The 13,849-nt window shown below is 43.7% G+C and overlaps 1 protein-coding gene across 1 annotated transcript; it reads right to left on the reverse strand.

Annotated features, from left to right (window-relative positions):
• Positions 1 to 2,784: 2,784 nt before the first annotated feature.
• On the reverse strand, positions 2,785 to 11,464 carry LOC108716567 (glycine N-methyltransferase). The gene is made up of 6 exons (XM_018262784.2): positions 11,062 to 11,464; positions 7,816 to 7,943; positions 6,052 to 6,165; positions 4,485 to 4,627; positions 4,283 to 4,401; positions 2,785 to 3,388 (listed from the first exon to the last, which is right to left on the reverse strand). The coding sequence occupies exons 1-6, from the start codon at positions 11,265 to 11,267 to the stop codon at positions 3,217 to 3,219; spliced, it is 882 nt and encodes a 293-aa protein (XP_018118273.1). The 5' UTR covers positions 11,268 to 11,464; the 3' UTR covers positions 2,785 to 3,216.
• Positions 11,465 to 13,849: the final 2,385 nt, after the last annotated feature.

Raw genomic sequence — 13,849 nt, forward strand, 5'->3', positions numbered from 1 at the left:
GACCTGCCCTGTTTGTTTACTTGTTCAAATATGGGGAACTTGCCTTAATGGTATCCCTGTGCCAAGATGGGACACTATGACTGATTGAACTCCTGTCTGTATCCCTATATCAAGCTAGGGTGAGGATGGGGAGTCTGGTACTGAATGAGCCCTGTCCTGTTTGTATACCTGTGCCGATTTGGGGTATTTGCCCAATGTGTACCACTGTGCCAGCACAGGACTCTGGGACTGAGTGAGACCTGTCCTGTTTGTATGCCTGTGCCAAGATGGGGACTCAGCAACATAATGTTGTATTTGCTATTTTTTTTATATCCCTACACCAACATGGTATTCTGGGGCTGAGTGAGACCTGCCCTGTTTGTATCCCTGTGGCAAGATAGGTAGTCTGGAACTGAATGAGACCTGTCCTGGTTGTTTAAGTGTGCCAATATGGGGTACTTGCCCTGTTTGTATCACTGTTCCAACATGGGCCTCTGGCACTGAATCAAACATGTCCTGTTTGTATCCCATAATCAAGCAAGGGTGAGGATGGGGAGTCTGGTACTGAATGAGTCCTGTCCTGATTGTATACCTGTTCCAAGATGGGGACTCAGCAACATATTGGACCTCTCCTGTTTGTATATGCTTGGGTGCTTGTCCTATTTGTATCCCTGTGCCAAGATGGGGACTCTGCGATTGATTGGGTCCTGTTCTATTTTTATTCCTTTCCCATACTGAGGTGGTTCTCCTGTTTGTATCTTTGTGCCAACATGGGACTCTGGGACTGAGGGGCACCTGTCCTGTTTTTATCCCTGTCACAATTAGGGGCCTGTCCTATTTGTATCTAGGGTTGCCAACTAAACAGGATTACTGGCCTACCCAGTAAAAATGATATTAATTGGGCAGAAAGATCAAAATGATGGATGTTTTTTTTTCTTCAAAAATGGGCAACCCTATTTCTGACTCAACCACAGGAATCTGGGATGCTGGTTCTGTTTGTATCCCTATGTCATCATGGTAGACTTGGATTGAGGGAGACCAGTACCTGTACTTGAATCAGTGTTGTTTACTGTCACAAGCTGGGACTGGGGATCTGATTGGGCCTTTGCCGTTTGTATTTCTGCCCAACATGTGGATTCTAGGGGCCTTTGTGGTTTAAATCCTTTTGCCAAAATGGAATTTTGGGACTGAGTGAAACCTGTCCATTCTGTATCCCTGTGCCAACAGAAGACTGGCCCTATCTGTGTAACTTTTTCAACAAGGGACTCTAGAATTAGGAGCCATAGACAGTCACTGTTTGTGCCTCTGTCTACTTGAAATGCCAGGGGCTTATTATGAATCCCAATGTGGACCTGGAAGAATGGATCTGTTTGTATGGATTTACCAAGCAGGGAACTCTCTAATCGGGAAGAGCCTGTTGTTATTCCTGTTTCAGCCTTGGGACTGTGTCTGAAGGAGATTCCCTGGTTTTGAGCAGTTCATTGTCATTGACGTTTACCCAGCTAACAAAAGCAGATTGGGTCGGATCAAATGTAAATGCAGGTGACACAGATCATTGATCAGGAGACAGAGATCATCATTTATTTTGAATTAAACATATAAATTCCGCATTTCAATGTACAGCTTTGGTTTAGAGTGTAAGAGAAACATACAGTATGTGACCACAGATTGCACATTACAAGCCACGCGTGTGCCCGTGTATAAGATCATATATATATATATATATATATATATATATATATATATATATATATATATATATATATATATATATATATATATATATCTATATATATATCTATATATATATATATATATATATATATAGACAAACGCTCGCACTCTGATCCAGTCTTGGAGATACTGTGGGTGCTGGGTCAAAGCTTCAGCATACAATCATTGGATAAGGACCCGCACTCCAATGTTTCGTGAAAAAAAGGTTTTTATTTTAACTTGTGCACAAGTTAAAATAAAAACCTTTTTTCACGAAACATTGGAGTGCGGGTCCTTATCCAATGATTATATATATATATATATATATATATATATATATATATATATATATATATATATATATATATATAGCCAAGGGCCCCCTGTAGCCTTATATAGAGAGTCATATAGATTAATATCCCCTGCCCCTGAGTAAGGTCATGTGTAGTCTTATATGGGGATGTTCCCTGGCACAAAGCAAGGCCATGTATTATATTCACGTGTTATATTAAGGTACCAGATTGTCACAGTGAGATCCAGGGGCAACTAGAAAAGTCCAAAGCATCACACCATTTTTCATTTAGGTCACACCTACTTTTTGGCCTCTCCCCTGTTGACCACACCCATTCAAAGTCATGGCCATGAAATTTCATTGAATAAAAAGCAGAAAATAAATATATTTGCATGTTACACGTTGTGGCTGCTGTTACTGTCAGTGTAAAACAGCTTCCCTACAGCAGAAAGATCTGAACAGGGACATTCTGAAGCCAATAGCTGAGAGTTGGGAATCTGGTATGGAACACTTTTCCCTGGGGACCAAGGTCCTAAAACAGGGAATGATGGGAATTCTGCCTTAGATTCTCAGGCCACATAACCACCAGTCTACAGAAAGCCTACGTATATAGTCGTAGGGTTACTGGGGCAAATCTAATTCTAACTCTGAAACATCTGCTTAATTCCAGTGTCCCAACAAATGTATTATTATTATTATTAGCCGATTTCACTAACGGCAGTCAAAGAATGGAATAAGGCAAATCACTGACAGTTTTCAGCTTGAAAAAGGAACTAAAACATTCTGAAAGCTTGCTATAATTAGTTAGCCAATTAAGATATCACTTTTATTATTTTTTATTTCAAAAGGGTCGCCCCGTAGCATTTTAACTGGCCAACACGTTACAACAACTGTACCTGCAATTACATAGTGAGAATCAGTAATTGGAGCAGGGAACGTGCATCTGAAATGGCTAAATACAGAAAAGCAATTTTAGATTCAGACTTAAGAGCAAAATCATTGCCATAATCCCACCACCCGTAACAGAGTATAGTCTCAGGGCCCCCAAGATTAATGGGCCACGATAACAGTAGCGATTCCAATTCCTAGTACATTTCCCTTATAGGAGTCTCCCTGATCTAAATACAGGACCCCTTTATCCAAACATTAGCAGGCCCCTCCAATATAAAAGATGGTTATAAATCCACACAGCCAAAGGCCAAACTGCTGGGAAAGAAGGAATCTGTCCAGGATTAGGCTGTTCTTTTTACCACGTGGATGAAGTAACAGGGGGCCTTCTCCTGGCCAGGCTTATATGGCAGGAAGTCTCCATATACCTCGTGTCGGCATTGTCCCCCAAATGCTTCATGCAGGAGTCCAGTGAAGGAATCAAGGCAGTGAGGGTAATAGGACAGGCGGAATTTGCTGGAAGAAAGGAAACTATTACCATAATAACACAGGATATAGTGCTAAACTACCTAGGGGGTATGTAGGCACAGTACATGGGGGTATACTATATGGTGTGAGTAGGCACAGTACATGGGGGAATAGAACAGCAGGGAAGGTAGGTATAGTATATGAGCTGATATGCAGCTGTTACAAGGGATGCAGATAGGTACAGTATATGGAGGTATGCTACATGGGGGTATGTAGTTACACTATATGGGGGTATGTAGTTCAGTACATGGGGGGATGGGTGTATAGAACAAAGGGGAAGGTAGGTATAGTATATGATGTAGCTGTTACAAGGGGTGCAGATAGGTACAGTGTAGGGTGTATGTAGTTACAGTACATGAGGAATGGAGGTATATGACAATAGGGAAGGTAGGTGTAGTATGGGTGATATGTAGCTATTACAAGGGGTGCAGATAGGTACAGTATTGGGGTTGTGTAGGCACAGTACATGGATGTATGCTACATGGGGTATGTAGTTACAGTATATGGGGGAATACTACATGGGGGGTGAGTAGACAGTACATGGAGGTATGCTACATGGGGGTATGTAGTTACACTATATGGGGGTATGTAGTTACAGTACACGGGGGGATGGGTGTGTAGAATAAAAGGGAAGGTAGGTATAGTATATGATGTAGCTGGTACTAGGGGTGCAGATAGGTTCAGTATAGGGGATATGTAGGCACAGTACAAGGATGTATGCTACATGGGGGTATGTAGTAACAGTAAATGGGAGGATGGGAGTATAGAACAATAGAGTAAGTAGGTATAGTAAATGGGTGATATGTAGCTGTTACAAGGGGTGCAGACAAGAACTGCATGGGGAGGTATGCAGGTAGATAGGAGGGTGTGTAAGGATGGTACCTCAATTCAGGCTGTGACTCTTCTGATGTAGGAACCTGCACTGTGTAATCCAGAGTCACCATGTGAGGTTTATTATTGACAAACAAGACTGAAGTGGCGATATCCTGAGTCAGGTCACTCTGCAGAGACAGAGAAGAAGGGTTGAGCAGACCCCACGCAAAGTAGCAGATAGCAAATAGCCCTTGTGTGGAATTGCTCTCACCTTATAATAAATGTTTTTGCCCTGGGGGGCACAGCCCGTACTTAGAATGTAGTCGTAGTTTCTGTGGTCAATGATTAAAATGCCTCCTGGCCGGACCATACCTGCGAAGTTACGGAGCGCCAGCCGGTGGTCACTTTGGTCGCCTGCGAAAAATAGAAGAAATGTGTGTTGGGGGGGGAGTAAATAAAACTTCCCATCCTCTCTTCTTGTTTATCAGAAACACCTGAAAACATGTCAGGTCTCAGTAATACCCAGCAGCCCTTGTACTTGCAATGGGGATATTATGGCTGAGGGCTATAAATATTGCAGAAGAGTCGGCACACAGCCTGGGGTGTCATTGGGCAAATCATTTTCAGGCAAGGAGTTGCCAATTGGCCAGGAGTTAGGACATGTGTATAAACGGGGGTACAGGATGATATACAGTTACAAGCCATGTCAATTCTGTCAGTACCATGTCTCTGTGGTCAGAAATGGGGGTGGGTCCTGATATTTCTGCTTCTCAAAGACCCACCCAAACATAAATATATGTTGCAGGGATAGTAGGCAAATTAGAGGAAATATTATAAATGGCTGAAGAGCAAAGGGCCAGGTTTGAACTGATCACTGGAGTGCTAAGGGGGCAGTTGCCGGGGGGGGGGGCAGAACAGGCCATAACTTTTGGCACACCCAAGTAAATGCTCTACCAGTTGTTGTTCTCATGAGGCCCTTTGTATTCCAACCCCAATAAAATTCATCCTTTCTGATTGTGTAGCAAAGTGTTTTAAGGCTACGCAATGTCTCTCCTTCCATGGAGCACACCTCTAAAGAAACTCTAATTCTATTCTCCCTTTAGACCCATCTGCAATGCAACATACCCTTCTCCTTCTGTAGGACACATCTTATGTAGCTTGACCTCAACTCAACTGTAACTCAACTCTATCCTATATCATCTCTCCTTTAGTTCAAGACATCTCTTTCCCAAATAACCAAAGTTCATTATAATGAGCAATTGCCTGTCTCCTAGCAAATGTTTCCCAACTTTAACCTTCTTTAATCCCCTAACTTGATCCTCCCAGAGGAAAAGGTGGTTCATCTAGTCAACTTTTAGCATGATATATAGAGAATGATATTTTGATACAATTTGCAATTGGTTTTCATTTTCTATTATTTGTGGTTTTTGAGTTATTTCGTTTTTTATTAAGCAGCTCTCCAGTTTGCAATTTTCGTGCATTGCTTTGAATAAGAGACTGGAATTTGATAGGAGAGGACCTGCAAAGAAAGATGAACAATTGTACAGAACAATTGTTTTTAAGATGGGGAAAGGATCACAAGAGAGAGGCTAATAAAAAAAAAACTACTATAATAAATTGAAAAGTTGCTTAGAATTGGCCATTCTATAACATACTAAAAGTTTATTCAAAGGTGAACCACCACTTTAAGGCACATATCCAATGCAAGTCAAACCTTCTCCTTTTCTAGGATGCATCCTTAGTCCCGCTCAACTTTAAACCAATTTAATTCACTCATCTTCATAGTTGCCAGGTACTTTATATCTTCTATGCTGCCATATTGCCTTTTGTGCAGTTACCTTTGAAATCGGGAAGATGAGCAAATGAATTTCCCAAGCAGATGACAGCATCAAATCCTAATACGGGGCGCGGTACTTCTTGGTCTAGAGAAAGCCAGTTCCCCTCTTCAATCACTAAGGGAACAAGCAGAGTTACAATATTACAGAAACTTGCCCCAGTTTTTTTTATCTGACCCTATAGAAACTGTGAGTATCTCTGATTTGGCACATTATGAATAGGGCCTTGGTGAATTTGGTTTCAGTTTGGTCTCAACACTAACATATCTGAATTATTGTCTGACATGCAAATAGTATGAGGGAATGTGGAACAGGTAAGGTTCAGGAATTTGGGAAGTATTAGGCAAGTGTTGGGTATGTGAGGAACATGAGTGAATGTGGTGTAGGTAAGTATTGGGTAAGTGAGGGGTATGAGGGAATGGAGAGCAGGTAAGGGTTGGGTTTGTTATTGGTATGAAGTACTGATGCAGATAAGAGAACGTCTATGATATAATTGAGTCTCTAAATTGTGAACTCATGAGTAACTTTGCCAGAAAATATACATACCATACATGTTACCTCTGGTACACTGTTTGCATTGATTATATAACCTAGTGACCATTCCAGTTCTTTTGGCAAACTCCTGGTGGGTCCCAGGCACCACAGTCTGACTTTGAATACCATTAGCACTGCGCCCCAACCTGTGTCCAACCAGGACCACCTGTTGTGCAGATTTATATATTTGTGCCCACCCCTTCTGTGATCAAGTATATGAACAAGTGGCACCCCAGTAGAAAAAAGATTAAGGGGGAGCACAGATGAAGCAATTTTCATTGCAAAAAGTTGTTTATTGTAGTGCCTAACAAGAGGCACCCCATCATTAGTGGGACTTGGAGAAACACAGAGAGATTGTGGAGTGGCCTGTCTCTTGGGGGAATTGGTCTGCCTGAACTCACTCTATACCTGGGTCCTGCGGATTCATGTTGATCCACAAATCACCATCACTGCTTAGATGAGGAATTGCCTCCTATAAAAGACTGATGCGATTTACTGCTACATACATTAGATAGATAAAAGAATGGTTCAGATGCCTTTTTAGCAAGAGATAGAATAGTAGGTTACTGACTAACGCCCCAACTGAGAATCCTCTCTGATGTTGTCGCAGGTGCCATGATGTCTTGTGTTTTATGGAACAAAGTAATTGCCATATACATGAATATCAGGTATCGCTACCATCACATGCTCTGTGTGTGTGTAAAATAGATTAGCATTTGTTTATCAGTGCATTGATACTGAGTATTACTAACCTGGCACATGTGACTTCTCAGGGTTGTACCCACAATGCCTCCCTGTAGTGGAGCTTTTCTTTGGCCCCTGTTTGTGTCTGCATCAGTGTGCCATTGACACAGATTTTGGTGTGTACTGGTGTGCTGCTCATCGGAAAGCACCGAGGATTGTGGGGTTTAATGGTGGGAAGGCAGTGTGGGGCTAATTTGCACACACACCCTTTGGCGCTGTCCTGAGTTGGTACATGTGCTTGTGGGCAGGCAAGTTGGTGTGTGCACCCTAATTCCTGAGGATTGTGGCCTCTTTGTTTGCCCCTTGTTTTTTACTGCTGACTCTGACCTTTGCATTGACTCCTCCTGTGCTCATGGAACAGTATCACGCTGCATTTCATGATCTGCCCACTGTGACTGGATTAAGTTTAGCTATAAAGTTGTTCTACCCGTGTGCTTTCTCCTTTATTGCCAAAAACCCAAACAGAAACAGTTAGTCTCATTTTCTCACCCCATTTATCAAATGCTGGCTCCTTCCGTCGGCTCCACCGTGTCTTTAAGGCGTATTTCAACATCTTATCACTGGCATCAACGCTGACCACAGAGTAGCCCTCCTCCACCAGCATCTCTGAGTCCACCCTATGGGACAGAGAAGAACCACATCACATCCCTGGGCACCTGCTCTTGCCCGTCTCTTATACAGGGTACAGCGTGAGGGGCAGCTGAGGTACAAATATAATATGGGGGGGCAGCTGGGGGTGGAGATATAGTGTAAGGGGCAGCATATAGTATGAGGGGCAGCTAGGGGTACATATATAGTGTGAGGGGCAGCTAGGGGTGCATATATAGTGTGAGGGGCATCTAAGGGTGCATATATAGTGTGAGGGGCAGCTGGGGGTGCTGTAAGGTGCATATAATTAATCCATTCCCAGTAAGTGCGGAAAAGATTCCTCTTTGAGCCGTTGGATGTACCAATGAGCAGAAAGTTTGGGTTTGATGGGGGGAGTAATAATGGACTATGTCCCCCCACTTTCTACCAGTGTCGGAATGGGACACCAGGGGCCCACCCAAAAACCTTAGACCAGGGGCCCACCATAAAACCTTAGACCAGGGGCCTACTCTCAGTACTATTATTCTTCCTTTACTCACTCAACCTCTATTTTCCTAGTATCTTTTCTTTACATACTATAATCCATTATTCCATCTATTTAGCCTCTTTTTCTTATAGAAATAGGGAATGACCATGAAATAGGCCAAATATCTAGCAGCATGAGGGCCCACTGACACCTGGGCCCACCGGGACTTTTCCTGGTATTCCGGTGGACCAGTCCGACACTGGTTTCTACATTTCCCTGCAGTCGCAGGGGAAAGCTACACTGCCGCACAGAATGGGCAGAAGACGGACACGAAGGTATAAGCTGTGCGTCATGGAAGGAGAAGAGAAGGCTTTAGACTTGAATAAATATTTAGAAGTTCAGTTGGGAAACACAAGCTACGCAAGTTCCCTTTGTTTTCTCTAGAGAAGTAGCTTTGCAAATATACTTCTACCAACACACACACACACACACACAGTTCTACACACATGCTCACTTACATACACACTTCTACCCACACACACATATACACATACACTTCTAACCAAAGACACTCATATGCACACTTCCATACACACACTCCCTCGTACAAACACACATACACACTTCCATACACACACTCCCTCTATACACACACCCGCAGTTTATGAGCAATTGCATAAGAGAGAGTGACCCCAAGTGTCTGGGTCCCAGATTTTTCTGGAATTCTTCTTCTGCCAGGTTACACAAATCCAGTGAGGCTGATGTCTCATGGGATTTTGTAGGTAAATTATGGGGGAAGCTGGTTGCTTGGCCTCTTGCAATAGTTAAAGACGACCATTGCTTAAATAGTCAACGTAGATTTCACGAGCCATCGTCCCCCTTTCACTTCTGTGTCTGGGCATGCACTCTCTAGTTTCCCCCTGTCCTTCAAGAAATCCACAGCACATTTGCCCACAGGTTTAAGGGTATTAAGGATTCGCTCCTCTTGCAAAAAGTGCTGGGATTCTGCAAAATCTGCTTTAACAGAATCACACCTACTTCCATTGAGACAGTAGCAAGACTTTCGACAAAATCATAAATTGAATCCCTTTTCTCCTGTAAGGTACCACATCAAAATAATTTACTGAACTCTCTGCTCTGTATACAGATATATATATTCTTTGTTGTATATAGTCAGTACAAGCCCAAGAGAAACACGTTTTGCAGCAAAAATCATTTGTGTCACAATGAGTGAACTAAAAATTTCAGTAAGATCTGTGTGTAATATGAGTTGAACCAGGTATATCTTTATTCTTCAATCCACAGAGACCCACTGGCCTGGGTTCTTCCACCTCTGAACTCTCTGCTCATATTTCCTTTGTCTTGTGAGCGGAGTGAGGAAATAAAAACGGTTATTTCATCAGCAGCTGAATGTTTACCTGTGTATTAGATGCCTACAAAACCATTCATTCTTCTGTCCCAGAGCCCCCAGCATAACCATTCATTCTCCTGTACCAAAACTAGGGATGCACCGAATCCAGGATTCGGTTCGTGATTCGGCCTTTTTCAGCAGGATTCAGATTCGGCCGAATCCTTCTGCCCGGCTGAACCGAATTTATGCATATGCAAATTAGGGGTGGGGAGGGAAATCACGTGACTTTTCGTCACAAAACAAGGAAGTAAAAATGTTTTCCCCTTCCCACCCCTATTTTTCCTATGCAAATTAGGATTCGAATTCGGTTTGTATTTGGCCGAATCTTTCACAAAATATTCAGGGGTTCGGCCGAATCCAAAATAGTGGATTCGGTGCATCCCTAACCAGAACCCCCAGTATAACCATTAATTCTGTTATAACAGAACCCCCAGCATAACCATTCATTTTCCTGTACCAGAACCCCCAGTATAACCACTGATTCTCCTGTATCAAAACCCCCAGCATAACCATTTATTCTCCAGTATCAGAACCGACCGCAAAAGCATTCAATTATAGCCCTTGGCCCCCCAGACTTTGCTTTCTCTATTGATACTGTGCCAAGTCTGGCGCCAGATATATTGGCATACTGGTGGGAGCTGCCATTCTCTGCAGACACAATATGAGATATGGAGGCACATTCCCCCCAGAAATGTGACCTTGATATAGAAGAGAGAGAGAATTACAAGAAATAAAAAGAACGGTTTTTATACATTAGTGGTACAAGTACTAGTGAGAGTGGGATAGGAAATACAGAGAGAAGAAAGTGGCTTAGATTTCATCTGGTGTTGTATAAATTGGGTTAAGGATTTCTGCTATACCCACAGACACAACTGGAATAAGCTGAGTGGTGGAAGATATTTTGGGGTGGGGGCACTGCCATGCTTAAATGACACAGAGCTTCACCTGAACAGACACTAGGTCCTGCCACAATGAAAAAAATGGGGGGGGGGGGGTTGATCCAACGTCACAGGCCACTGACTCTGACTCCCATAGCCCATTTGGATCTAGGTATCCCAGGAATGTAGGGAACATTTTGTAAGGGGAGGCTTTCCATGGGAGATCTTATAAATATATATTCCTTAAATATCTAGCACTTGGGACAAAGAAGCCCCCACTAAACCTTCACTATTGTTCACTTGTGATCTCAGCTAATTGGGCCACATGGATGGAGGCTGGTGGAGGGAGGAACATAATGTTGAGCATAAAGCAGCCCCTCTGATGTGCTCACCCTGTTCCACAGGCCACGTCCAGCACTGTGTGACAGTTGTGCTCCTGCAGTAACGACAAGATCCAGCTGCGATACTCATCTGTACGGCTCCTCTTATCTCCAATATAGAGATGCCACACGCGGGCGGCCCGGCCATCTGCATACTGGTCTGGCAGCCCCTCAGCCCCCACTCCAAGGGAACGGGTACGATACACACTGTCCACCATCCTACAGGACTGTTCCAGCTACACAACTGCACTCCAGGGCCACAATCACAGGGTCTAGGCTTTGTTTCAGCACCACAAGCAAACAGCAGCTGAGTATGTTGCAGAATGTGTGAATGCAGTGTCAGCACTCACACTTATACACAAAAAACACACAAGCACTGCCCAATCCCTGCACCCACACAACACACACCCACCATGCACGGCACTGACACACAGCCAACTGCAGCTCTGACGGAATGACCTACCAACCAATTATATCACTGGCAGCCTGACACACTGACCAATCACAGCTTAAATACCCCCACACATTGGCCAATGGCACTGAGAGCAGCTGCACATGTTCTCAGTGTGTACTAAGAACCACATCCCCCCAGACAGCCAATCAGAAGTGATAACATAGGAGGGCTGTGGTGGGGGGAGACAAGGACACCCCAGTCAGCCAATCAGGAGTCACACTGTGAAGGGGTAGTGGGATTCAGCTGCCATTGATATTACTGAAACTAGAGGTAATGTCAGGAGACAGAGTTGCTCTATAATTAACCCCGAGACTCACTCTGTTTGTCTGGCCTGGAGGCAGCTTGGATGTGTGCCTAAAATCACACTGGCCCAGAACATTCCCCCCGACATCCCGTGACAAACAGGTTCTGATCAACACAGGAACACACATGCCCTCCCCCAGGGGTGGGTACTGAATTTCCCTCATTATTCTGTGTTTATATTGATCATTATTTATGTAGTGCTACTGGTATACACAGTGTTGTACTGCTGTACATTGTAATAAATAAACAAATACAGGGATCACGAGACAAAGGAGGCAGCTGCCTCATAGAGCTGACAGTCTAAATGGGTAAAAAACAGGCACAAATAGGGGATAGTTGGCACAAGCCCATAAATTGTCAGACTGAATCAGATACCAAAGCGGCACTAACAAAGGCAAGGTTCAAGTTTAATTACTGTTAGTTACAGTGTTCTCTCGTGTGCAAACAAGTTGTGTTTTTTTGCATGAGCTAAATTGGGCAAACAGGGAAACTGAAGCTCCTCCGTGTTTGGTCTTTATGAGGTAGGGTAAATAAATTCCCAGTACACAACAACCCCCTTCCTCACCCTTTGTTGGAACTGTTTTGTCAGCAGGAGCCCGTTATGTAGGGGGATAATCTGTGCTCTGCAAGGACCTTTCATGGAGAAGCTTCAATTTCCATATTCTGCACCTAAACGTCTTCTATCCTTATACAGTTTGGTTGTATCTATTACATTATAAACCTCAATAAGAATGTGTGTGCTTCAACCACCTTTCAAACCCCTTTCGGGCAGGGTGCAGAGAAGTCCAAAAACCCTTGCCAGGGGTAAAACATATAGTAGAAAAGATATCACTGCAGCACCTCTTTGTTGCAAAATTGAAAAAGTTGTTTTTATTTGGTCAGTAGACAACAGGCAACGTTTCCGGCTTAATCTTGCCCTTTGTCAAGCCTCTAACTCAGTGATCCCCAACCAGTAGCTCGTGAGCAACATGTTGCTCTCCAACCCCTTGGATGTTGCTCCCAGTGGCCTCAAAGCAGGTGCTTATTTTTGAATGCCAGCCTTGGAGGCAAGTTTTGGTTGTATAAAAACCATGTGTACTGCCCAACAGAGTCTCAATGTAGGTTGACAATCCACATAGGGGCTACCAAATGGCCAATCACAGAACTTCTTTGGCACCCCAAGAACATTTTTCATGCTAGTGTTGCTCCCCAACTACTTTTACTTCTGAATGTTGCTCACAGGTTCAAAAGGTTGGGGATCCCTGCTCTAACTCATACCTGAACACTTCAATTCCCTAACTGGTACACACTCGCCTGGGGCTCTTCCCCAAAATACTCACTCCTTGTAGGTACAACAGGCTGTTCTTGCTTACTAACCTCTCTATCTCTGACTCCTAGAGTGAGCTCACACCCCACTACTATCCACTTACTAGTCCTAAGGATACAGCCTCCCACCTGGTCTGACCACAACAGTCTTCAGTTCTGCCTTCTTCCTGTTCCAAGGCAAAAGAGGAAGTGCCTGGCTGTTACTTTTTCCTATATAGGCTACTGAAGGGAACTTCCCCTCCAGGCCAACCATAAAGGTACAGTAACACCAAAAAATAAAAGTATTTTAGAGTAATTAAAATGTAATGTACTGTTGCCCTGCATTGGCAAAAGTTAAGTGTTTTCTTTAGAAAGGCTGCTGTGTAGGATTGCCACATTTCCAACCGGTGGAAACTGGGAACGAGTTCGGGTCCGTGACGTAGAGGGGCAGGTCCGTGATGTCGGGGGCTGGGCCATGACGTCGGGTGGCGGGGCTATGACGTGCCCATTGGCGATTGCTGTGTCGATCATGGGGGATCCTGCCTGGTTTTCCTTATTTGGAAAACTGGGCAGGAAGTTTTTACCAGGACAGGTAACAACCCTACTGCTGTGTAGCCATGGGGGCAAAATTTCACAGGAAAGGTAAACACTTCACCACTTCTTGCTGTGCAAATAATCCTTTATTTTAACCAGTTTTACCACTCCAATTACAGAACAATGTTTCGGGGGGTTTGCATCTCCCTTTGTCAGGGACGAAAC

Source organism: Xenopus laevis, chromosome 5L (assembly GCF_017654675.1).
Source record: "Xenopus laevis strain J_2021 chromosome 5L, Xenopus_laevis_v10.1, whole genome shotgun sequence".
In the NCBI taxonomy this organism is placed as follows: domain Eukaryota; kingdom Metazoa; phylum Chordata; class Amphibia; order Anura; family Pipidae; genus Xenopus; species Xenopus laevis.